General features: G+C 40.1%; 1 protein-coding gene across 1 annotated transcript in view; it reads right to left on the bottom strand.

Moving 5' to 3' along the window:
- Positions 1 to 23,471, bottom strand: part of SPOCK1 (SPARC (osteonectin), cwcv and kazal like domains proteoglycan 1) — a 759,531-nt gene extending 736,060 nt beyond the window's left edge. Inside the window, exons 1-2 of the mRNA XM_072629860.1 lie at positions 23,287 to 23,471; positions 22,514 to 22,678 (exon numbers count right to left, since the gene is read on the bottom strand). Of these exons, the coding sequence (XP_072485961.1) occupies positions 22,514 to 22,678 (165 nt within the window). The 5' untranslated portion in view covers positions 23,287 to 23,471. The remainder of the gene's footprint in view (positions 1 to 22,513; positions 22,679 to 23,286) is intronic.
- Between the last annotated feature and the right edge of the window lie 1,011 nt (positions 23,472 to 24,482).

The following is a 24,482-nucleotide window of genomic DNA, read 5'->3' as shown; positions in this document are numbered from 1 at the left end:
ACTCAGTTTAAAAATCATATCAAGTTTCATGTCCCAGCGATGCCTAATTGAATCCCTATGATTCCGAGTTTGGTCTAATCACTTACCTCACTTAATATGGAACATAATCACTAAATGATGCATTAAGGTATGTTTTCATGTTTCATGCAATCTTCATTTTTAGTTTCTAGTAATACTGAATATAAATAAGTCTTTGTATTCAGCAAAGATTCACGTAATATAAATTAACATGCAGATTTAAATTAAAAGTGGAAATCAACATTTATTTCAGAAGGCATAAATATTGACATATGAGCCTGTGACTAGCCTCAGCAAGTTGTATCTTTTCACATTTGTTGAGCCCCAGAAAAAAATGCCACAAAACACTGCTCAGAGAAGAATCAATACAGCCGTAAGGCATTAAGCTCCAATCAGAACTGCTATTTGCACCTGGGTTGTATGTAATCCCATCATACTGTCCTTCTCCTGCTTTTGAAGAAACTCCCTTATTCCCTTTACAGAGAAGGTATGGCCCATATTGAAGAGACGCAAGACTGAAAAAGATGTCTCCCTAAAAACAGAACTGCAGAAAATGTTATGTCAACCACAAAGCTTAACCTTTGTATTCTGACTAGATTCTAACGATCATGCAGGGAAAGGAACGAGAAAATAAAATCGCGTCAGGAGAGGAACCCAGGGCTCCTGATTGTGCCATACGTGTCTCTTATTAAAATTGGCCTCATTCCAAACACCCAAAGAGCAACTAGGTCTTTTAATGGTATTTTGCTGAAGGGATCAAAGTCTTGAAATGGGACAAATTCTGCCGGATCTAGCTACATGATTTTCCCTCACCTTCCTCAGACACTAATTATACTTGAGTAAAATAATGAATAAAATGCTCCCTCCCTACATAGTCTCCCTCCAATCTAAGGGTCTTCTCAACTCTAAGTCTATGACCCTATGATTCACACATGACATGAAGCTACATCTCTTGCACACACATATCATTTCTGGCATACATGTATCATCATTGCAAAAAGATCAAGCTTCTAACTAGTTGATGATAGGCCCCCATCACCTCTCCTAATTAAGACTACCGCATTTGCCTCATTATTGGTCTAAATCTTAAGCCTCTCCTAACCATCTTATACACAGATACCAAAGAGATCTCCCTATATCATAGTCCAAAACATTTCACTCTCCTACTTAACAAATACCAGATAGAGTTCCTCATGAACTCTAGAATGAAATGCAAATTCCATTTGGTATTTAACCTTCTTCATAATCTGATTCTATGCAACCTTTTCAACCTTATTATATATCACTCTCCTTCATACAACTTGCCATCCAGTCAACTTGGCTTTTTTGCCATTCCTTATACACCTCCCTCCCTATCCATGTACAGTCTGCTCCCCTGCCTGAAATGTACTCTCTTCTTACTTCAGCCTCTCAGAATCCCTTGCTTCCTTCAAAGTTCAACGCCAGTGCCTTTCCTGGGAGTGGTGGTCAGTCCACCCCCACCACCACCAAATTGCTATGTTTGTATTTGGCATATATTTTGCACATACATCTCTGTGCATATGTTATCTCCCCTGAAGGGTAGGGACTGCTTTTTTTATGTCTCACTATATCCTCAGTGCTTGACACATAGTAGGCATTTTACAAATGCTTATGCACTGGTGGAAATAAGATTAGATGCCAAAGTATCTCATTATAAATAGCAATTTCTCCCAGTCAAGTGAACTAAGAATATGATTTACAAAACCCTACATAAGGCTGGTCAACATATTAAGGAAATGTGATTTCCTTAGTTCCTCTACCAACTAGTCAATAAATTATACTCCTAGAGAGTTGCTGGAAGCTCAAAGGGGTTAGGTGGTTTGTTCATGATTACACAGTAAGCTCAGAGGTTATTTCTAAAATATTTGCTGAATTTTAGCAGCAAAGGATTTCGGGCTAATAGAGGCCTGATATTCCATCTAATTCAACTCCCTCCATTTACAGAAGAGAAAACTGAAATCCAAGACAACTGAGTGCCCTCTCCAAGGTCACATAGATGGAAGCAGGATTCAAACACATCTCTTATGATGTCAAATCCTCTAAATCCATCTTGCATGGCTCCCCACTGAGTTGCAAAATGAGTTCCATAACTGCTGCCTAGTCAGAAGGACTTGGTTTATAGTGAAAATGGCCAGACTCCATCTACTTCAAGTATCAACCAAGCAGCTTCCCTGTCTTCTAGCCTCAGGATAAGTACTGCCCTCAAAGGCTCACATTCGACAGTAGATGAAACAGCTAGAGACAATCCAATCCAATATATAATCCAGAGTGGGGTGGTATTGTGCAAAATGCTGCCGCCATCCGAATTCAGAGAAGTGGGTCATTAAAATTTACAGTTCTACATATGAAAAGAGAACTGTATTATGAGCAAGTGTCATCTTGTTAAAAATAACAGATACAGCCTGAAATATACAGCCGCATATTATTGAAGAAAGTATAACAATCCCATTTATCTGGGGGCTGTCAGCTCTTTGGGGGAACAGAAATATTTTTTATGTTGCATTATCCAAGTCCACAGGGTAATGCAAACTCAAACACAGTCCTTCTGATTCACAGTGCAGCCAATTTACTGTGACTGGAGGTAAATACATAACATCTCACACAAAAAACACTCCACTGCCTCTTTATCTTTGTAAAATCATAAAAATCATATACTCTTGATTGTAGCTGATAGGCTGGAATAATCTATCATCTCATTGGGATATAGAAATAACATATTTATTCGATTAGCAATGCAAAGAGCAACCACAGTTCTCTCTTTTTGAGCCAAGAAAAATTTAAATATTTCAACATCTAAGAAAAGTCTTGCTGTCATGTGTCACCTCTCTAATCCTAAATCTCATCGTCTTGAGCATTACCTTCATACAAACCACAGCTAACTATCTTCAGGGATAAAAAAACCTTTTCAAGGAAAGCATACCAATCAAGAGACAGGGTAAAAAAAGAGAGGGTGAAAAGGTTTTAGAGTCAGAGTCCTGGTTTCAAAAGCAACCACTGGTACTAAGTGTTACTCTGCGGTCCTGAGCAAGTCACTTTCCAATTTCTTCATCTATAAAATGAGAGGATTGGAATATATGACTTGTATAACACAATTTTAAAAGCCTCTCCTACAGAATTATAATTACCATTACAATACCATTATTATAGCTTTAAAAGCCAAATGGAATATTTAGAATTTGGCAATTGAAGCTAGATGCTTTTTTAAGAACCTGAGAACGACGAATGCAATCAATAATCATATGAAATTGTTGTTGTATTTGTCCTTCATTCTCGAAGAGGACCATGGCATCAAGATGATGACATGACTTGTAGTTGACTTTGATTTGAGTGAGGGAGGGCTGTGTCACCAACCTCACTTTCTTCTCCTGAGCCATCTGGATCCAGTGGCCTGATATCCATCAGGATGGCTGGAGATGGCCCAGGATGCATTGGGAGACCCTGTCCCTTTAAGACTAAGGTCCCATATAGCAGTCTCACTTTGAGTGAGATACACCCATTCAATGAATAGGCTTCTTTAAGTAGTTGCTTAAGGGATGGCCCCTTTAATAATAATTAAAAAATCAAACTGGGAGGGGAAGACAGGGTTCCTGGGTAAAAGACAAACAATTACTATAATTAGAGAAATGCACATGAAAACAACTTTGAGCTATATTGGCTAAATGACAAATGTTGGAGGAACTGTGGGAAAACAGGTATACTAATGTATTATAGGTAAAACTGTGAGTTGGTCTAACCATTCTGGAAAGCAATTTGGAACTATGCTCAGAAAGTTCCCAAAGTGTGCCTCTTTGAGCCAGCTATATCACTACTAGGCCTATAACCCACCAAAAAAAAACAAAGAAAAGGATCTACATGTATACAAAAATATCTATAGCACCTCTTTCGGTTGTAGTCAAAAATCAGAAACTACAAAAATTCCCTCCTGTTGGAGAATAGCTAAACAAATTGTGGTATATGAATGCAATAGAATACTATTCTGCTGTAAGAAATGATGAAATAGATCATTTCAGTGGAAATATTTTTATAAACTGATGCAGGGAGAAGTAAGCAAAACAAGCATATCAATTTATAAAGTAATGACAACAGTACAGAGATAAAAAACAACTTTGAAAGACTTTAGAATGCTGATCAAAACAATGATAAACATGGATCCAAAAGAATGAAGATGAAATACACCACTTACTTCCTGACAGAGAGGTGATACACTTAAGTAAGACATACATTTTTGGATGTGGCTAATGTGAGGATTTATTTTGCTGAAGTAGTTATATATGTATGTGTGTGTGTGTGTGTGTGTGTGTGTGTCTTTAAAGTTGCTCAATGAGGGAAAGGAGTAGTGGAAAGGAAAAATTAATTTTAAAATGCTTGATACTTGAAAAATAAAAATGACTAAAAAATAAGAAGAGCTAATAGATATGTTTTGCAAGGAGTGTAGCAATAACATAGAGAAAAGAGTGAAGAAAAAACTTGTTTCCGAGAACTGTGTTAACTTATTTTATGTTTGTCATAAAGAGAATTTTATCAAGACTGAGTCTAGAGAGAAATTGTTAGAAGTGATAGCTTGAAAGAGACTATTTTCCTGTCATGGTTAAAGAGAAACTGAAGAAAGAAGACAGAGAAGATGAAGGGATCTTATTTCCTGATGGAATTATTTCGGTCTGTATTCTGTGAAGAGAATGATGAGGATTCTTTAAAAACAAATTTATTGGGTACCTTGAGTCAACCAGATGATGGAACTGTGTTTTCAGAAGTAAGAAGAAGACAACTGTAGTTACAGTTAGATGGTTAAAGGTCTTTCTCATAATTAAAATTTTGTAAATATTTACTTATATCTTTGTATTACTGTTTTCTACATTGTTAATAAATTATATAGCCAGTAACATTAATAGTGAGTTACTCCTAGAAAGTTAGGGCTTTTCGTATAGAGATAGGAGCTACTGTTTATGGGGAAAAAGGTTTCTCTAAGTTATCAAACTTCTAAGAAATTAAGAGAAGCTTCACAGCTTTGGCCTCCAGCTTCCTTTGACAAATGATCCACATTGATATAAAGTTGGAAGGGATCTCAGGGGTCATCCAATACAATCCTTTTCTTTTATAGATGAGGAAACTGAAGGCGGGGTAGGGCTGTCCAAATTTATATGGATTGTAAGCATCAGGGGCAGGAACTGAACCCACAATTCCAGAATGTTATTTCTACCATCTCCCTTCTTTGAAGGGGTCTCTCATTTGACAATGGCAATGAAGTAGGAGCTGATGATGGGCAAATGGTGAGCAAAGTAGAGCAGGAGGACACACCAGGTGGTGAAAAATTAGGGTAAGGCCTTAAACACAAGTGAAAATTGAGCGAGCTCTTCATTGTCTTGCCTGAATTCTACAGGAAAACTTTCTTACAGCTGTGGCAGGAATGGGCTTGATTTTTAATAATCTCCCTCCACCATAAGGGCATTAAAATATCTACAAAATATGCCAACAAAAGAGGATCAGTCAGGAACTCTAACTGGAAATCAAGTTTTGAGCATCTGCTCTTGCTCCTAATTATGGACGTATCTGAAACTCATTATTATGCCTGCAACAAGTTCAAAGGATTCTAAGAAGACACAGTTCTATTAGGTAACCCCAAGGTTAATCATGAACCATAGGGAAGCAGCTGTTCTTTTTTCCTGAGACCCTGACCCTGCTTCTCACATAGCCCAGCTCTTCACATGAGGTTCTCTGTTAAAATCAGAGGGAAATGTGGCCTTCTTCCTGACCTACCAAGCCAGCACTCACTTTATGAGTCTACCCCTTGTATGTGATTTGATTACTTGGGGATGACATATATAGACAGCCTTAGAGTAAGGAAGTACTGAGTTCAAGACTCACCTCTGACACCTATTACCAGGTGACCCTGGAAAAATCCCTTCAACTCTCAATGCTACCTGATAATTATTGACGACTATAAACTGTATAACAGTTGCAAATTTACACAAGTTGGCCCACCAATGAAATCATCAATAAGGAGCCAACTCTACCAGCACCTTGGGAATGTTTGATACTTTATATTTCTGCCCAATTTTTTTCTTGTTAGATGTCACACTAGCTTTCATGGTAAGAAAAGTTACCTCCCCATTAATAGCAATGCTACCAGAGATACTTTTCACCATCTTCTCCCTTTCAAATACAAGATTTCCCCTCTGGTACTACCAACAAATTCTAGACATGGCACATACAAATCAACAGGGTCTTACATACTTGTGCACTGTGATCACACACACACACATACACACACACACACACACACACACACACACACACACAGTTCTGAGCTGGTACTAACAACCTCCTCAGAGACCATTTAATCTTGAATAGGAATCACTTCTGTAGCCTTCCTGACAAGTGGCCATCCAGCCTCTACTTAAAGACTACCAATGATGGGGTCATTCCCTACCCTTGTCATTTGTGAGCCAATCATGCTTAGTATGTTGTTGGTCAGTTGTTTCAGTCATGTCCAACTCTTCATGAACAGAGATTTTATTGGCAAAGATACTGGAATGGTTTGCCATGTCTTTCTTCAGTGGCAAACAGGTTAAGTGTCTTGCCCAATGTCACACAGCTAAGAGATTTTTGAAGATGGATTTGAATTCAGGTCTTCTTGACTCCAAGTCCAGCACTCTATCCACTGAGCCACCAAGCTACTCCCTTGCATTTATAATTATTGCCAAAATACTGGACACTGGTTGATTAATTTTCTAAAATGAAAAAAGAATCAGATATTCCAACTATTAAAAAAATAAGATATTTAAACTATAGTGTATCCGAATAAAGAAACTTTGAGTACTGGGAAAAGCAATGTATTTGGTGTCAGAGGACATGAGTTTGAATCTCAGTTCTTCTACCTGCTACTTTGGGGACCCTGGGCAAGTTAGCAAACCTCTCTAGACCTCAGTTTTCTCACCTGTAAAATAGGGGAGTTAGACTAGATGGACCTCTGAAGTCCTTTTCAGCTCAGATTAGCCTAAACACTACCTCATACAAACCACAATTTACATCTCTAGTGCTACAAAACCTTTCCAAGAAAATTCACAGGCCAAAAGAAACCACATGGTTCCAGCCTCTAGCTCCCTCTTCAAGTATCACACCCAGAGCCTCTCAACCAAGGCAGCTCACAAACCATCTAAAAATGGCCACAAGAACACACATATAGAGCAAAGAGCTTTCCCCACTAGAACTATAGCAGTTAATTAGAGAGTATTATTATTTCCCAATTTTCAGATGAGAAAACTAAGACCCCATGAGATTAAGTGACTTACTTGCTCATGGTGAAATAACTGTTTAAACCCAGGTCTCTTGACTTACAGTTCTATACTCTTTTTGAATTCTATTAAGGAATAGAAAGGATGCTATTTATATCAATGAAGGACATCTCCAACTCCTAGAATATGCTTCCTTCTCGCCTCTGCCTCTTAGAATTCTGTTATCTTCAAGATTCAGAACAAGTGTTTCCTTCCACATGAGTCCTTTCCTGATGCCTCCCACTCCTACTGTAGCTCCCTTCCCAAAATTATTTTCATTTATTTTGTATATATTCTGCATCTATTTATGCATTTAGGCATTGAGTGTCTCCCTCAGTACACTCCTTGCGCACAGAACCTGTTTCATTTTGGTCGTTGTATACCCATGGTGTAGCCTGGTGCCTGTCACATAGTTGTTGTTCAGTGGTTTTAGTCATGTATGACTTTTCATGACCCCATTTGGGTTTTTCCTGGCAAAGATACTGGAATGGCTTGTCATTTCCTTTGCCAGTTCATTTTACAAATGAGGGAAATAAAACAAACAGTTAAAGTGACTTGCATAGGTTCACAAAGCTAGTAAGTGTCTGAAGCCAGATGCGAACTTGGAAAGAGGAGTCTTCCTCACTCCAGGTCTAACCTTTTATTCACCTAGCTGCCCCCTGCCACATAGAAGGCACTTAATAAGTAAATTAAAGATCTATAGGCTGAAGGGACCTCAAAGATCATATTGTTGCCCAATGCTCTAATTTTACAGATTAAAAAAACTGAGAGGCATAGAGGTTAAATGACATATCCAAGGTCACATAGGTGGTAGAGTGGGGTATGAACTTAAATCCTCTCATGCGGATCCAGTGCTCTTTCCACTGCCTACCCCAGAGCTTATTGATGGACTGAGGATAGGACAGAATGGAAAGTATTTGACAAGTACTTGCAAGGTTTCCTCTGTGCTCTGTAAGAGGACCTCACTTAGAATGTTAGAATGACTTTTTTATCTAATGGTACCCTCTTGATGTGAACATTACAGCCTCCAACTTAACATAAACAGGGAAAATCAATGAGTTTCTTTACCATGATCAGGGATTGAATCTGCTGATATTGTCACCCATGACCTCCTGAGATGAAGTACCAACCATTAGAGCCATCCAACTATAAAATGAGGCTGTGGGTGCTGAAGGATCTCTAAGCAGAGGCTAAATGAGCACCTAACAGGGGCAAAGAAGCAGTGATTCATAGTCTAGGGAGGGTTGGGACCAGATGGCTTCTGAGGTTCCTTACAACTCTGAGAGTCAATGATTTTATAAGCTAGATAACTAGAGTTAGTGATATAGAGTGCTGAACTTGGAGTCAGGAAGACCTAAGTTCAAATCTTCCCTTAGTATCATATTTCTTGCCTTCTCAATGGGTAGGGGAAGCACAGGAGAGAGAAAATTTAAAACTGATCATTTAAATTAAAAAAAACAAAAACTTCCCTTAGACATTTACTAGCAGTGTGGCTGCAGGTAAGTCATTTAACCTCTTTTGGCTTCAATTTCCTGATCTGTAAAATGAAGGTAATAATAGAAACTATTCTTGTTGTTGTGAGAATTAAAGACGATGACAATGATGAGGAGGAGGATGAGGAGGAGGAGGAGGAAGAGGAGGATATGATTACTGAAATGTAGCTCCATGAGGGTAAAACTGTTTGGTTTTTGTCTTTGTACCCCACCCAGGCACGAAGCCTAGTCCCCTATACATTGAGGACCCTCAATAAATAGTTTTTAGATACATTAGACTGATTTGAACACATGGAATTATGGATCTAAAGACAGAGGACTGAGTTCAAATCATGGCTCTGCCATTTACTACCTGTGTGATCTTGGACTAATCACTTACAGTAAACTTTCTAGGGCCCCAAGGTCCATAAAATTTCAAAATCTATAAAAAAGAAACAATTGGACTAGACCTCTAAGATCCCTGCCAGCTCTAAGTCTATGATAGCAGGATTTGGGGCCTCAAATTCTGATCTGCTCCCCTTCACAAGAGCAGCAAAAACCAATCAGTGAGGGGCTGTGTTGCTCTCCCTCAACAGAAGCACTTTGAATAATTCAAATTTATGAATTACAGGAAATTTAACAAGAGGTAATACAACATGCTTTTAATGTATTTTGGTTTAAAAATTTGTACATTGGGAAAGAATAGCTACAGGCAACAGATTCCCAAAAAACATCATGAAGCCTTGAAGATCATCATAAATTGCCTTAAATTTCCCAAGTGTTTGCTGCCCCAAGCTCCCTGATCTGCCACAAATAATCTGGGTAAGCAAATAGCTCGGTTATGCTAAGAAAAGCACTGATAAAATAAGAAGCTGGAGATCCATGGCATATGTGACTGGCATATGCAGAAGTAAGAAAAGAGAGAGCCTTTTCCCAAAGGTCGGAGTATTTAAAAATAAAAATACTTTCTGGAGCAGCCACCTGTCCTTAAAACTATGACATAGCTCCCTAGAGCAAGAGTTCACTTTCCATTTCTATTTTAATTATACAGAACTAAAACATAGGATCCCACCAGGAAATTACACTCATAAAAGGGATCACTTGAATTCAGCATTGAGGTGGCACAGAGGAAAGAGCACTAGGCCTGCAGGCAGAAAGACCTGAGTTCAAATGTGACCTCAGATACTTACTAGCTGTGTGGCCCTGGGCAAGTCACTTGATCTCTGCTTCTTCATCTGCAAAATGGGGGTGATAATAATAGCACCTACCTCCCAAGGCTGTTTTAAGGATCAAATGAGACAGCAATTGTAAAGCACTTAGTACGCTGCCTGGCACATAGTCAGCACTATATAAACATTAGCTATTACCATAACAATTATTTTTGTTAGTTAAGTTCCTGTTCTGTTCCAGGCAAAATGGCAAACCACCTGGTCCTTGCCTTCAAGCGGTATGAAATCAGAACAGGAAGATATAGCATGTATACTAATCAATGTAACACAAAGCAGAATCTGAAAAGGACATAGGAGGAAGCCACTCAAAAGGTTCTAAGAAAATTAAAGGAGGAAGATGACTTTCAACTGAGAAAAATTAGCTAGCACCTTGGCTAGGCCTTGCAAGAAAAAAGGATTTCAACAGAGAAAAGCAGGGAGTGGCTTTCAGGCAAAGGGGATTACCTGCAAAAGTTCACTCCTGCAAAAGACAGGAGAGAGCAGAATGACATCTGGAGTCTCATTTTCTTGGAATATAGTGTGCAAAGGGGGAGTGCTGTGAAAGAAAGCTAGAGAGGAAAGCTGAAGCCAGACCATGAGAGGCTTCGAATGCCAAGCTAAGCAATCCATATTTTATCTAGTACATATACATCCATCACCCCACACATACAAAATACACATCTGAATTAGAGCTTGGCTTGGACTGGCACTGGCCAAGTTCAGGGGTACAGATGAGATCTCCCCTCACTCTGTTAGCTTAAGTCCCCCAATTGCCACTAGCAAAAACAATAGCATCCCATAAAATTCTAGAAGCCAAGCTCCATTCAAAGGCGACATTTCATTCTAGGAATCCCCATTGAGCTCATTATGAAAAATGGCTGCAGCTGAGACCATGTATAGACTTCCAATTTCCAAAGCACACCTCTGCCCATGCATTCAGGAGCAGCCCCGATTATGGAAGACAAAACCATCCTGGTCATATTTTACCAGATTTCTTCAAAGTGATATGTCTGCTTGCTCCTGAATGAAATATGATCCATCTGCACCACCAATATTGGTTACTAGAACTGATTTTTTTTTTTAATTCTCCTGGATTCTGGGTCACTTTAGAATATCTGAAGTTTCTGGCTGGGCTACAGTTAGTTTTCTCTACACCTGCCCTTTTCTTACAACAGTATGAGGTGGTGGTGTTTATTATGTCAGAAGTGAAAGAAGTGCTAAAAACAAGGGCTGTCTAAAATATGTGTTTGTTTTTCCAGTGTTTCATGTGTTCTGAAAGTACAGGGAGATACTTAGAGACACAAAGAGACAGAGACACACTCCTTCAGCAAATTCTGCTCCTCCACAACACCCACAGTCTCTCTCCATTGGTCCCCCACTAAACAATGATGTATATTCTGTTACAGATTATACAATAATAACAAGTTTATTTACTCACAGTTTCTTTCCAAGTTCCCTTGCCCAAATTAAAAGAAAAGAAGAAAATCATTGTCCTTCCAAAATAATTTGGACAAAAAGGGAAAAGGTAATGGGCTTCCCATGGGAAAAATTGTACAGACATGGTCCCACCTGACCTCCTTGATTGAAAAGGCTGTTTAGTACTGGGAAGAGTACTGGATTTTGAGTCAGGAGTCCTAGATTCAAGTCATAGGATCATAAAATGGTAGATTTGAAGGAGAAAAAGTACTTTCATAACTCAGAATCTTTTATTTCATATATGAGGAAGCTGAAGTCCAGTGAGAGAGGATCAATAATTTGCCTAAGACCATAATTTGCCACCCACAACCTATATAACCTAGTCCTTTAATTCCTCTGTCTCAGTATCCTTATTTGCAAAGTCTGTACTACTAGAGTCTTAATAGATTACTCTAAGGATCAAATGAGCTCATGTCTGGAAAAGCACTTTTTAAACTGTGAAGTACTAAATAATCCTCAGTTGTTATTAGCAATACTATTATTTTCAATATTATTGGTTCTGAGAAAGCATGATTTTTTTCAATGAAACAATGTTACAAGTCATTAGTTCCATATATCATCAACTGAGGTCCAGACAAATGCAACAGTAGACATTAAAACAAGGTAATGAGGCTTGGTTAAAATATCTCAGAAGATAAAATAAAGAATTGGAAACAAAAATAAAATCTCTTAGAAGGTTATTATGAAATATAAGGACAATGTTTAGGAAGTTTTGCCTGTGCAGCTCAAGTAAACCACTTCAGATCCTATTTATTAAGCGCCTACTATGTGCCAGGCACCATGTTGAGCGTACAAAGAGTGAAAATGCAATCTCTTCTCTCAAGGGGCTCACAGTGTGGTGCCTCACTAATGCTTACCTTGAAACTAAACCGCTTCACTGATCTGTCCTAATCCTTCTATCTCAACATTTCAGTGAAGATTCTTTACATAGCGAATGTGCTTCCAAACAATATGTGGAAATCAAGGGTGTGAAAAGCAGAGCCTACTTGAAATGTAGGGGTGAACCCTTTAGCAAAGTGCCACATTCCATTACATGAAAAATCACTAATAGAAGGAACAACAAATAGGTAGTCAGAATTAGATTCTAGACTCTGCCATTAATGACAGGTGTGACCTTACCTCAGTTTTTCTCATCTATAAAGTGACAGACCTGCTGTAAATGTCCTCTAATATCCTTGCTAGCTCTAACATTCTGTTATTTGATGACAAATCAGTTTGGATTTTTTTGTAAAATGGCTTTTCTACTTTTATTAGATTAGGCTGAATTTTGTCCTGATCAAAAACCCCACAACAATTAAAAAAGATCTGGAGCCAGAAAAGACTTCAGAGGACATCTAGTCCAACCTCTTATTTTAGAAATGGGGAAACTGAGGTACAAGGAAGTTGCTACGACTTGTCCAAAGACACCAAGAGCATATTAGATACCAATCCAAGAAAGAGAATCAAAGACCTGCCCATGCTAGTGTGCCTTTCTAGTATCAAGTGCATGATGAACTGAGTGACTCTGGGTAAGTCACTTCAGCTCGCTAAGTCTCAGTTTCCTCACCTATAAAATGAAGATGTTACTCTTACGTGTCTCACAGGGTGGCTAGGAGGAAAGTACTTTGTAAATATGAAAGTGATATAGAAATAAAAACTATTATTGTTGTGATAGAACAATATAATACATTGTAAATGTAATAAATTTACATTATATCAATAATTACAAATAATGATTATAAAGTATATAAATTATGTAATTATACATTAATAAATATATAAAAATAGTGTTGTTACCTGTGGGTTATTTAGGATACAGACTTAAATCAAAAGGAAGTATGCTAGAGCCCCAAAGATTCTTTCAGAAAGGCAGTGATAACTACCTTACAGCAAACACTGGGACCACACCAGCTGTGCAGAACTGCTAGTGGGGGTAGAGTAGGGGTAGTGTTCTAGTAAAACACATGCTGTTACTCAACATTATTTGCTTTAAAAAGCATCCAGTATCCCACCTCCAAATTAAGCCCCCTGCTGACTTTCCATGGGATGAGATTAGGTTTCACCTTTTAGGATGCAAAGGAGGGAGACAATTGCATTAGAGCTGAAAGTTCAAATGAAGGCAGTTATAGCCTAGTAGGCGTGACTGGCCCCCTGGGGAGCCGTTCCCATAACTAGGATTTCAGACACAGCTGGATTCAGTCCCCCAGGAGAGGCTCCGTAATAAGAGATGTTGGTTATTAGAGAGATACAATGTGAATGTAAAACATGATGGGAGAACAATATGGGCTGGAGAGCCAAGAAAGAAAGACAAAGGACTTTCAAAACTCAAGCAGGTTCCCCCGCCCTTCTAGAGTAGAAGGGGATACAATTAGATCCACACACTACAGAGAAACACTGCACACTCCCTGAACCTTTTGTTTTTACCAAGATAATAAATTAAATTAAATTAAAACCCTGGATTAGAAGTTCCTTGAGGACAGAGTCCATGTTTTGCTTATCTAGAACAGTGTTCATCATTTTTATTTTTGGTCAAAGACTTGCGATTTCATTGGTGCATGGAAATCTCTGGTGTGGAATCTCCCTCCACTCACACAGATCAGCAAGTACTCTATGGTTTATAGAGAGGTTTCTGGGACACTGAAAAGTTGTGACCCTAACCTAGGGTCACAGAGCTAGTACCTGAGAAGAGGCATGTCAAGTTCTCTATCCACTCACTAAATGTGACTTCTCTGCTCAGCTCAGAGAAGGTGATTAATGCTGTCACATACATAGCACACACACGTCAATTTTTGCCCATATTATTGCTTCAGCCCTAACTCATGGACCTTGACAAGAGTCAACAGAATTTTGAGAGGCATCATGGTCTAGCATAGAGGTGTCAGACGCACAACCCAATCACAAAATCCCCAAGTGCGGCCTGAACCAGATTAAAGTATCATTGGGAAATATTTAGCAAAATATATGAAAATATAATAAAACACAGGTAACAATGTATTTTAAAACATAGTCCACATGCAGCCCACATGGCAGAGGATTGGTGACCCACATTATTATTTGAGTTTAATTCCATTAGTGTAGTGGATAGGCCACTAGAATCAGAAAGAAGGTGCTTCAAATTCAACTTCAAATAGTGGCTGCAAGCTGAAGCCAGCGTGATGGATTTGGGTAGGATATACATATTTTTTACTTGCATTGTAGATTACAGAATTGCCTTCAAAGGTTACAAAAATGTGTTCTTGAGACATTTCAACCAGTTATTCAATAAACACTTTTTGAGTACCTACTATGTGTGATGTCCTGCACCAGGCACGCTGAAGGATATAAAAATGGTCTACCCCTGGGAAGTTAGCATTGTAGGCAGATTGATACAATGGGGGATGATGCCTCTTATCACCTGAATTTAGTATCAGGTACATATGGGTTCAGATTCTGCCTTGACTTGATTAGGGTGTACTATGAGTGCTCAGGGGCTTCAGTTTACTAATCTGTAAAACAGGGCATTAAAATACCTAGAAGAATGTTGTGAAGACCAAGAGACACAGAGCTAGGGACTGGACCTATGATTTCATAGGTACAAGAGAACTTCCAAAAAAAAGAAACTCCCTCTGCCAATGAAGGTTATCTTCTAGGCAACTCAGTCTTAAAGAGCTGCCTAGAACACTGAAAAGTTAGGTGATTTTTCCAAGCTTACCCAGTCAATAGGTGTCCAGAAGTCTTACTAGACCTGAGACCAGAAAGGGTTTCATAAATGATAAAGCATTATGGAGATGACAGTTCTACTACTATTATTATCTAAGTCCTCCTCAAAGACAGAGTAATGAACTACAAGATGTCTCAATGTGTTTCTCTAGCTCAGGCTTCTAAGATATAAATGGGCTCACAGCGAGATGTGTTTTTCACAAAATTGCAGGATTAAGTGCTAGGAAAAACCTTAGAAGTCATCTAGTCCAATTCCCTCATTTTACAGATGAGCAAGAAACTGAAGCCAGAACATTTATTATTTTGTCCAAGGCCACACAGATCAAAAGTGGTAGAGCTAGGATTTGAACCCAGGTCCTCTGACTTCCAATCCAGCACTCTTTCCAAAGCAACATATTGACCCCTTAAAAGATTTTCTTGCTCTGCCTCCCCTTCAGTAGATGATCTGGCTATAAACCTGGGAGCTTAGCACCACCTACATGACCTCTCTGCACAAACATTGCTTTATTCTTACAAGGGTTAAGTCAAAAAGAATAAGAGCATATTTAAAATACGAATGACTTTAGAATATGTCAACTCTAAGGTCTTAAATAATGGTTCTGTTGAAATAATTGTTTCTATCAGTGGTCATCTAGTAAAGGGGATTAAAGATAGTGGGTTCATTAAGAAGAGTTAAGATCACAAAATGCATTTAAATTGCCTTTCACCTGTTTAATCAAAATGATTTTCTGCTACTCTAGATTACAAGTTAAATTTCAGCAGTGACAGATTAATGACTGATCTACTAAGTCCTACCGTGTCCCTTGTCACTGCCTCAATGGAACCACTATTTTATCAGTAAACCACACTTGCCCTTGAAACTCATTACAGCTGAGATGCCAAGATCAAATGAGCAATTCAGGCTCCTCATGGCCTCTCCAAACCAACTACTGCTGAGATGGACAAATCCTACACAGCCTGTGGGATGAAGAATGGACCCCAGCCAGTTCATATGACCTCATTAGAATTACAAATCTAGGTCACTCAAAAGCAAGTTCCAGGCTTCTGACTCTTTGAGCCTTTAAAGGTAATTATCTTAGAGTTAAATGTCACGGCCTTTTGAATGTGTGCAAAAGAAAGAACATGCCATTCATGTTTGGTCTAATCAAGAGGAAGATTTTCACAAAATAGGGAGTTTATCAATAGAGGGACGATGAGCCTTGATCTATCACATACCCCTGCTGCCCCAGCAAGAAGAATAACAGGAAGCTGCTTCCAGATTAAAACTGGAGCTGATGCCCAGAGGTGCCCATGAAAAGATTTCCAGTATCACAGAAAATGATTCATTCAAAAGCCGGATAACTTTTGATTATGTGGACTCATGGATAGAAGCAAGAGCATGGATAATCCAAAACAATCTTTTTTTCTCTCACATATGCTTTCCTTGTTTCTCAGTCACTTTCACTTGTATCTGACTTTTTATGACCCCTTTCAGAGTCCTCTTGGCAAAGATACTGGAGTGGTTTGCCATTTCCTTTTTCCAGCTCCTTTTACAGATGAGGAAACTAAGGCAAACAGGGTTAACTGACTTGCCCAGGGCCACACAGCTCCTAAGCTGTGACGAGATTTGAACTCAAGAAGATGGATCTTCCTGAGTCCAGGCATGGCACTCTATCCACTGAGCTACCTAGCTGCCCCTCCTTTCATTAAGTTTTGCTTAGAGACTAATGGCAATGTGATGCTCCTGGTCCCTCTAATTGCACTTCCGTGTGTGGTATAGTGGGAAGATTACTGGGTTTGGGGTTAGAGGATCTGTTTTCAAATTCTGAATACTACCTACTACCTACTATCTATCTGATATTGGACAAGTCACCCTGACTCATGGTGTCTTAGTTTATACATCTGTAAAAGCAAGAAGCTGAACTGAATGACCTGCATGGCCCCTTACACCTTTAAACCAGAGATCCTGCAATCCTAAAGCCAGTCAGAATGAAGTGAAGACTAGAATGAGAGACCACCCTAAAACAAAAGGGGATCATTCAGCAGACATTTAGTAGCTTCTTTGTAGCATTGATTGTTTAGTAGCTGTTTAGCAGCCTTTGTTTTTGCCTTTTCTGCAGGAGACAAAAATACCACATTACACATATTCATAATATACCCTTATACCATGTCTAGCAAATACCTGAGCGGGAAAAAAAGTCCACTGATTTACACAATTCTTGTGTGACTAGAAGGCACTTGGCTTGTAAGGACTGGGCTTCCATTGACCAAACGAATAATGCTTACTTCTACCAGTATGTGGTATGGGACTTTGGATAAGCCTTAATACATCCAATGGACAGGTAGGTAGTGCAGTGGATGGAACACCAGTGCAGGAGTCAGGAGGACCTGAGTTCAAATCTCACCTCAGACACTTGACACTCACTAGCTGTGTGACCTTGGGCAAGTCACTTAACCCCAACTGCCTCATCCTGGGTCATCTCCAGTCATCCTGATGAATATCTGATCACTGGATTCAGATGGCTCTGGAGGAGAAGTGAGGCTGGTGACCTGCACAGCCCTCCCTCACTCAAAACAAAGTCAAGTGCAAGTCATGTCATCATTTCTCTGATGGCATGGTCTTTGGCAACGAAGGATGAACACACACATAATACATCCAATGTATCAATCATATTATTCAAATTATTATTTTGTGATGTCAGAAAGGTTAGCCCCAGTTATTTCTGTTACATTTACTGTTTGTACCAAGTGTCTGATATGATTAATCATGCACTACTTGGTAGCAGTTGTACTGCTGAGTGAACTTAGTTATCCACTTTGTGTGGTGCTGACCATCTACTTCATGTATCCCCCAACGGGGCCAGGTCTGTATCCTACACTGACCCTTGCATATAATGGCTTACATTTATATAAAATGTTACACAAATTATATTTTATATATATATATGGTATTTATATAAAATGTTATAGATACCATAATCTCTAGGAGGACAAGGATTGTTTTCAGTGTTATCTTTGTGTCTCCAGCACGTAACCACTACATAAAAGGTATTTAATACATTTTGATTCAATCGAATTATATGGAATTTAATAAAAATTATATAGTAACCACTATTTTTGCTTTCTCTGGAAGGGACAAAAATGCCATGTTACACATATTCATAATATACCCTTGCAACATGTCTGGCGAATACCTGAGTGGTAAAAAGTCCACTGATTTACACAATTCTTGCATGACTAGAAGATACTTAGAAGACAACTTAAAGGTTTATAAAGCTCTTTCTTTAAAACAGTACAGTAAGGGAAGGACTCTAAGAAATCGGATCCCCATTTTAGAGGTAAGGAAACTGAGGCTCAGAAAGGCTTAGTAAATTGTCCACAGTCACATAGGCTAGGAATGGTAGAATTAGTACTCAAATCCAAATCTGATGTATAATCCATAAATTTATAATTTATAATCCCTCAATGCCTATGCACTCTCCTTAGGTGCTTAACAAATGATATGACAAAACAAAAAAAAAGGCTAAAGGGAGTTGGTAGCAGCCTTCAAATGCAGAAAGATCAAGCATGATGACCTGTTATTTAATCTCTCTCTCTCCATTAGACTTTTAGGCAGATAGATAGTACAGTGGAGAGAAAGTTGGGTCTGAAGTCTGGAGTTCAAATCTACCCTCAGACCCTTACTACCTGTGAGAACTTAAGCAAATTACTTCACATGTATTCACCTCAGTTTCCTCAACTGTAAAATGGAGATAATTATAGCACCTCCCTCCTGTGCTTCTTCAGAAGAACCAAATGAGATTTTTGTAAATGAGAATTTATAAATTTGAAAATGAGAAATTGTAAAGCACTTAGCACAGTGCCTACCTAGCACATAGTACAGGCTACGTAAGGCTTTTCATGGTTTAGTCATTTTTCAGTTGTGTCGGACTTTTTGCGACCCTATCTGAGGTTTTCTTGGCAAAGATACTAGAATGGTTTGTCATTTTCTTCTCCAGCTCATTTTACAGATGAGGAAACTGAGGCAAACAGGGTTAAGTGTGAGGCAAACAAGGTTAAGTGACTTGCCCAGGATCACACAGTCAGTAAGTATCTGAGGCCAGATTTGAACACAGGAAGAGAAGTCTTCCTGACTCCAGGCCCGGCACTCTATCTATCCTTCTATCTAGCTACCTTATATAAGTGTTAGTTATCATCAACAATAACAAGAAAACCATTATTCCTAAACATTTTTCTTGGAGTTCAAACTTTAAAAAATGACCAGAATAGCTGAAAGGCTCAGCTTTTAAGCCTTTTTGGAAAAAAATTCAATTCAAAACATTTATTAAGCACCTACCATGTGCATTGTACTTTAGTTAAAAAAACAAGTCTAGACTAGTGGTGTCATACTCAAATAGAAACAGGGCCACTAATTTGTACATAAAGATCCCTGCAGGCAGAATATTGACTTAGTTTTAAAATACAATTTTGTCTATGTTTTATTGTATTTTTATTTTTTTTGTTGCTTATTTCTCATTTACATTTTAATCTGATTCTTCAGGCTACAACAGGCCTTGTGTTTAATACCTCCAGTCTAGCATAGCATATGGGTCTCATTTCAATCCTTTCAAAGATTCCCTTAATTCCTAAAGGTTCTTCATGGGAAAAAGAGAATACTAGGATACAGCGTACCTCAACTTTGAATTTCTTGGCCACCTAAGGACAGGAATTTGAAAATAACACAAACATACACTGTCTTCTTCAATCCAAAAAAAGGGTCTGGGGATCTGAGAATTAGGAGAAACCCAAAGGAGATCAGCAAAACTAAACCCAAAATCAGACAGTACTCCAGGCCAAATTTAGCTCTGGGAACATTTTAATCATAGGCAAATTACAGGAATGGTTAAGCAGCCCAAAAGTCCAGAAGATATAGCACTCACATCCTAGAACAGAAAGAAGACCCATATGAGCCTACATGTATACAGTTGCTATGTAATCAAGGGAGTTCCTATTGAGATGGCACCTGAAAGTTCATAAAATGCTTCCTCACATTCTTGAGGTAGGTAGTGAAAAAATTATCTGCCTCTGACAAATATGGAAACTGAGGCTTATCCAAGCTTCCACAACTAGCAAATTAAAGAGCTAGGATTCAAACCTAGGTCTTCTGATTTGTAATTTAGTCCTCTTTTCATGATACCAACTTGTAATTAAAAATGTTTTTGAAGGAGTTTTTTTTAAAATAATTTTTAACAAAATATTCTTCCCAAACCTTTGGCTATTTATTCCTCCCTTCAATTTTTGATCCTCAATAAGTCAACAATCTTTTTTTAAGTTCCTTTTTAACTTCATTTGGTAAATAAATGCAAAATGAGCAATTTGGATCTGAATACAATGCCTACCCACTCAAAGGCAGAGCTAGTATGCTCAGCCAGAATAGTCATCCAAAGGCCAATTGGATTTAGTCAGACAACCCGGATTTGAATCCCAGCTGTGCTACTTTATTTGACCTTGGGAAATTCATTTACCTTCTCTGTCCCTCACAGTCTTCTGTAAAATGAGTGCCTGCACTATATGACCTCTAAGTTCCTTTACAGCTCTGTAAGTTATGATTTTATTTTTTCTGTAAGTGAAAAAGAAGTGACCAGCTAGGATTAACACCTGAAGTGTAGTGCAGGCATAATTGGGATATCATTCCCCTTGGGAAATTTTATTCCATGGAAATCTCATCCAAGTTGAAACAGATGAAAGTTCCTAATTAAATTTGGCAGTTTATGATCACTAAACACATTTAATAGTTTTAGAGAAAGATCCTCTGGAAAAAGAGACATTGAAGAATAGGACTTGAATTGAGTCTGACTGGTATCCAAACTCAAGCCAGGAACTGGCAAAAGGAGTTTGGAAAACTTGGGTATCAAACTGGCTTTAAAAGATGCCACAAGAGTCTGCCCTTTACTTTGGGAAGTGCCAACTGGGATAGAAACTCTCTCTCTCTCTCTCTCTCTCTCTCTCTCTCTCTCTCTCTCTCTCTCTCTCTCTCTCTCTCTCTCAAATTGTGGTTATGCTGGAGATGTGAGATTCATACATCTCTCATACATAGAGAAGTCTGATGTGATCAAGGCAAAATAACCTATTTAAGAACTCCAATAACTTGAATTAACAGGTCAATCCAACGTCTCTTAAGTTTGTCAGTCCCTAATGCTTGGCCAATAAAATATCCCCATCATCACCTATCCATTCCACAGCAGTGTCAATAGCACCAGTAATCTGCTCTTCCCATTTAAGAAGAATTCAGTAGTTACAAACTGACCAAGAAGAAAATCACAGAAAAGAACAAACTGCAGAAAGAACCAGGATCAATAACACGCTGGTTGGACAGAGTTCTTTCCACATTCTTGAGATGGATTGACAAGAGAGCATTCACCACAGTTCTGACAATCTGTCCTCTGTGTCATAGAAAGACTAAGTGAATTTCTCTCATCCCATTATTAGCTCTGTTCATTTCTTCTCATGTCATAGGGATATGATAGGTTAATGTATCCTCCTTTGTTCTAATTAGAAGTCATTGCACCCAAATACTCTTTCCTGCATGAGAATAACAGAATCTTGGCTTGGAGGTGACCCTGCTACCCCACCCCTCTTGTCCCTTCTCAGTAAAAGCAATGTTATTGAACTATTGCTTCCAGTTCTGGCTATAGCAAAGAGATGGGGGCTCAAAATCCTACCTCCTAGTGACAGATTCTGTTTCCCAGCTCCAAGGAAGTGGGCCTCCCCCAAACATGCCTTAACACCTGGTTTGCTATATAAATGAACAGGACTCACTCTCCCTGAAGAATCAACAGCAGTCTTCTGATGTTATAACCCATGTAATAGGCATTATATATCACCCTCAGTGAATGAAGCCTTCCTCTTTCTACTGTTTCCCAAAATGATCCATCAATGTCAAAAGACTTACTGAGCTTGTTACATGCTCTCTCTCATATTGGGAAAATGAGGTGCTCTTCAGTTTTTGTTGTGGTTATTGCAAGGCATTCTCCCCCCACCCCCCACCCCATCTGTCTAATCTTTCCTTTGCTACCCCTAATGTACCTCTGGACAATTGATATCTAGAGGAAGAGCAGGCTAACAAAGTTCTTTCCAAAGTTACCCTCCAAGAAAAATGTAGTCACTGCATGTCACCCAGCCCACTGTTGCCACCAGCACCAAGGTGGGGTAAGATAATTTTGTCTGGACTGGATAAGTCACAATAAATCCACCATTCTGCCCAATCCCCCAACCACCCTACCACCAATAAACATTCCTCTTCTGATCAACTTATTGATCTAATCCTACATCTCTCCATTCTCCCCTTCCCACCCCAAAGGAGACTTGCCCCTTCATCCCCCAATATCGGTGGCTAGAGTATAACACTCACATCGCGAAATCTGTTCCAATACTTGTCCCTGTCGTACTGGGAGACAGTGCTCAGCCATTTGTCACTGTCCAAGAAATTGCCATTGTTGTGGCCGGTGAGCACCTCCGCGCGCCGGCTGTCCACTTGTAGGAAACACCACGCCAGGATCACCATGATGCCAGGCATCTGCAGAGCAAGGGGGGTTAACAGGACACAGATAAGGGTGCCTTGGGGTGAGACGGGACACAAGATCCCCATGCCTGTCCCTGACAGTTTATCAATGTGGGGATGCTAGGGGTGTTATGGGGCTTCATTATGAGGTACTGAGCCTGTTTTCTTATCCGCATGTTTGCGTGTTTGGGGATGCCCCATCCCAGACCTTGACCTAGGCTGCCGTGTTGGAACAGAGGTTACACAGAAGTGCGGATTAGGGAAACTGAGTCCACTGTAAGGTCGCAGTCAGATCGGGCTGCAGAGTACACTGGAGTTTGGCGGGGGTTGGGAGGAGGTGTCTCTCGCCTCCGTTGCGCTTCTAGCAGCTCCCACACTTAGCAGCAAGAGCGCAGCTAGAAAGGTAGAGAGCCTCCTTGCAGCAGCTCTTCTCATCCGCCCCAGGTATGTTTGCCTAGGAGTACAACCTGCCCGCTCTCCCGGAACGCTCCCCTCCACCTTCCCTACCCCCAGCCGGGAGGAAGTTGGGGAGCCCGAAAAGAAACCAGGTGAGCCACAATTGCATCATCCGGCTTCTCCGGGGAGCGAAGCTAGGGTGCGAGAACTGAGGGGCACGCACGTACCTTGGGGGGCAGCCCTGGTGGGGCGGGAGTCCCTTCTTCTTGGCTGCACCTGCTCCAGAGACTATGGCCTCCAGCCCCAGGTCCGGCTCCGGCTCCGGTTCTGCCTCTTGGCTTAACGATCTCCCGTTCTCCGCTGGTTCGCCCGCTCTTTCCTTCCCTGCCTGTTCACTGCGCTCCCTCCCTCTGCTTTGTGAGGCCAGCCTGGGTCTGGTACCCGTCTCCCTAGTGCTGCGGAGACAGCTAGAGGCGACTTCTGGTGCCCCCTGGCGGGCGCGCTGCCGAACAGCCCTTTTGGCCCTGGCTCCCCGCTCCCGATTTCCCCCAGCTCCTCTCTCCAGCTCAAGGGCTCAGATCCAGCGTCGCCAGCGCCACAGCCACCACAGGCTCGCGACTCCTGCCAGCCTACAAAGGGGCTGGAGAGGTGGCCCTGCACATGCTCAGACGGGCTGCTCGGATCTGGGGCTCGAGACCCAAGCCAGGGTTGGTGAGATGAGAAAGGGGGAAGAAAAAACCCAGGGGAAGACAGGGATGGAAAAGAGTTAGAGGTGCGGTGCGCTCACCCCATCAGTGTAACGCAGGGACCCATATATTCACACACGCTGACCACTGACACCCACTTCCATCTGGCACAGCTAAATTGCTGGGGCCAGGAAGAGTGCATCTCTCATGGCCAAGACATCCAAATCTGCCTCATTCTGCAAATGCCGGGTACTGGATATTGTGACACCTATGTCTTGCTCTGTGAACAGAAAACCTGGGTTCCAGACCCAGCTGTGCTTCCTAGTCAAGAAATGTTTGACCTGTCAGCATTTCAGAGGCTCAGTTTCTTGACCAGGAAAATGGGTGTAAGAAAATTTACACCCCCTTCCTCAGTTTTGTTCCCCCAGGGAACTGAGATAATGGTTGCAAAGTAAACGTTAATATACACATATAAATGTGAGCTATTACCGTGATAAACACAGATTGTCTCCTTTAGTGGACACTAGGGAGCTTCTCTGTAGTTGTTTCTGGGAGAATGGTGGTGATGAATAAGAGACATGTCTTGGAGAGAACGTGGAGCTAGTGTGGACATTTTGTCGCTGATTCTTGTTGGCTAAGCTCATGGTTGGTAAGAACCTTTTTTCCATTCATTGACTATGTAGACAAATTATAAGTATCTTCAAAAAGTCTCTCAGCTCCATTCCCATCTTGGAAAT

This window comes from Notamacropus eugenii, chromosome 1, assembly GCF_028372415.1.
Source record: "Notamacropus eugenii isolate mMacEug1 chromosome 1, mMacEug1.pri_v2, whole genome shotgun sequence".
Taxonomy (NCBI): Eukaryota; Metazoa; Chordata; class Mammalia; order Diprotodontia; family Macropodidae; genus Notamacropus; species Notamacropus eugenii.
This window is presented reverse-complemented; position numbering and strand designations above follow the sequence as displayed.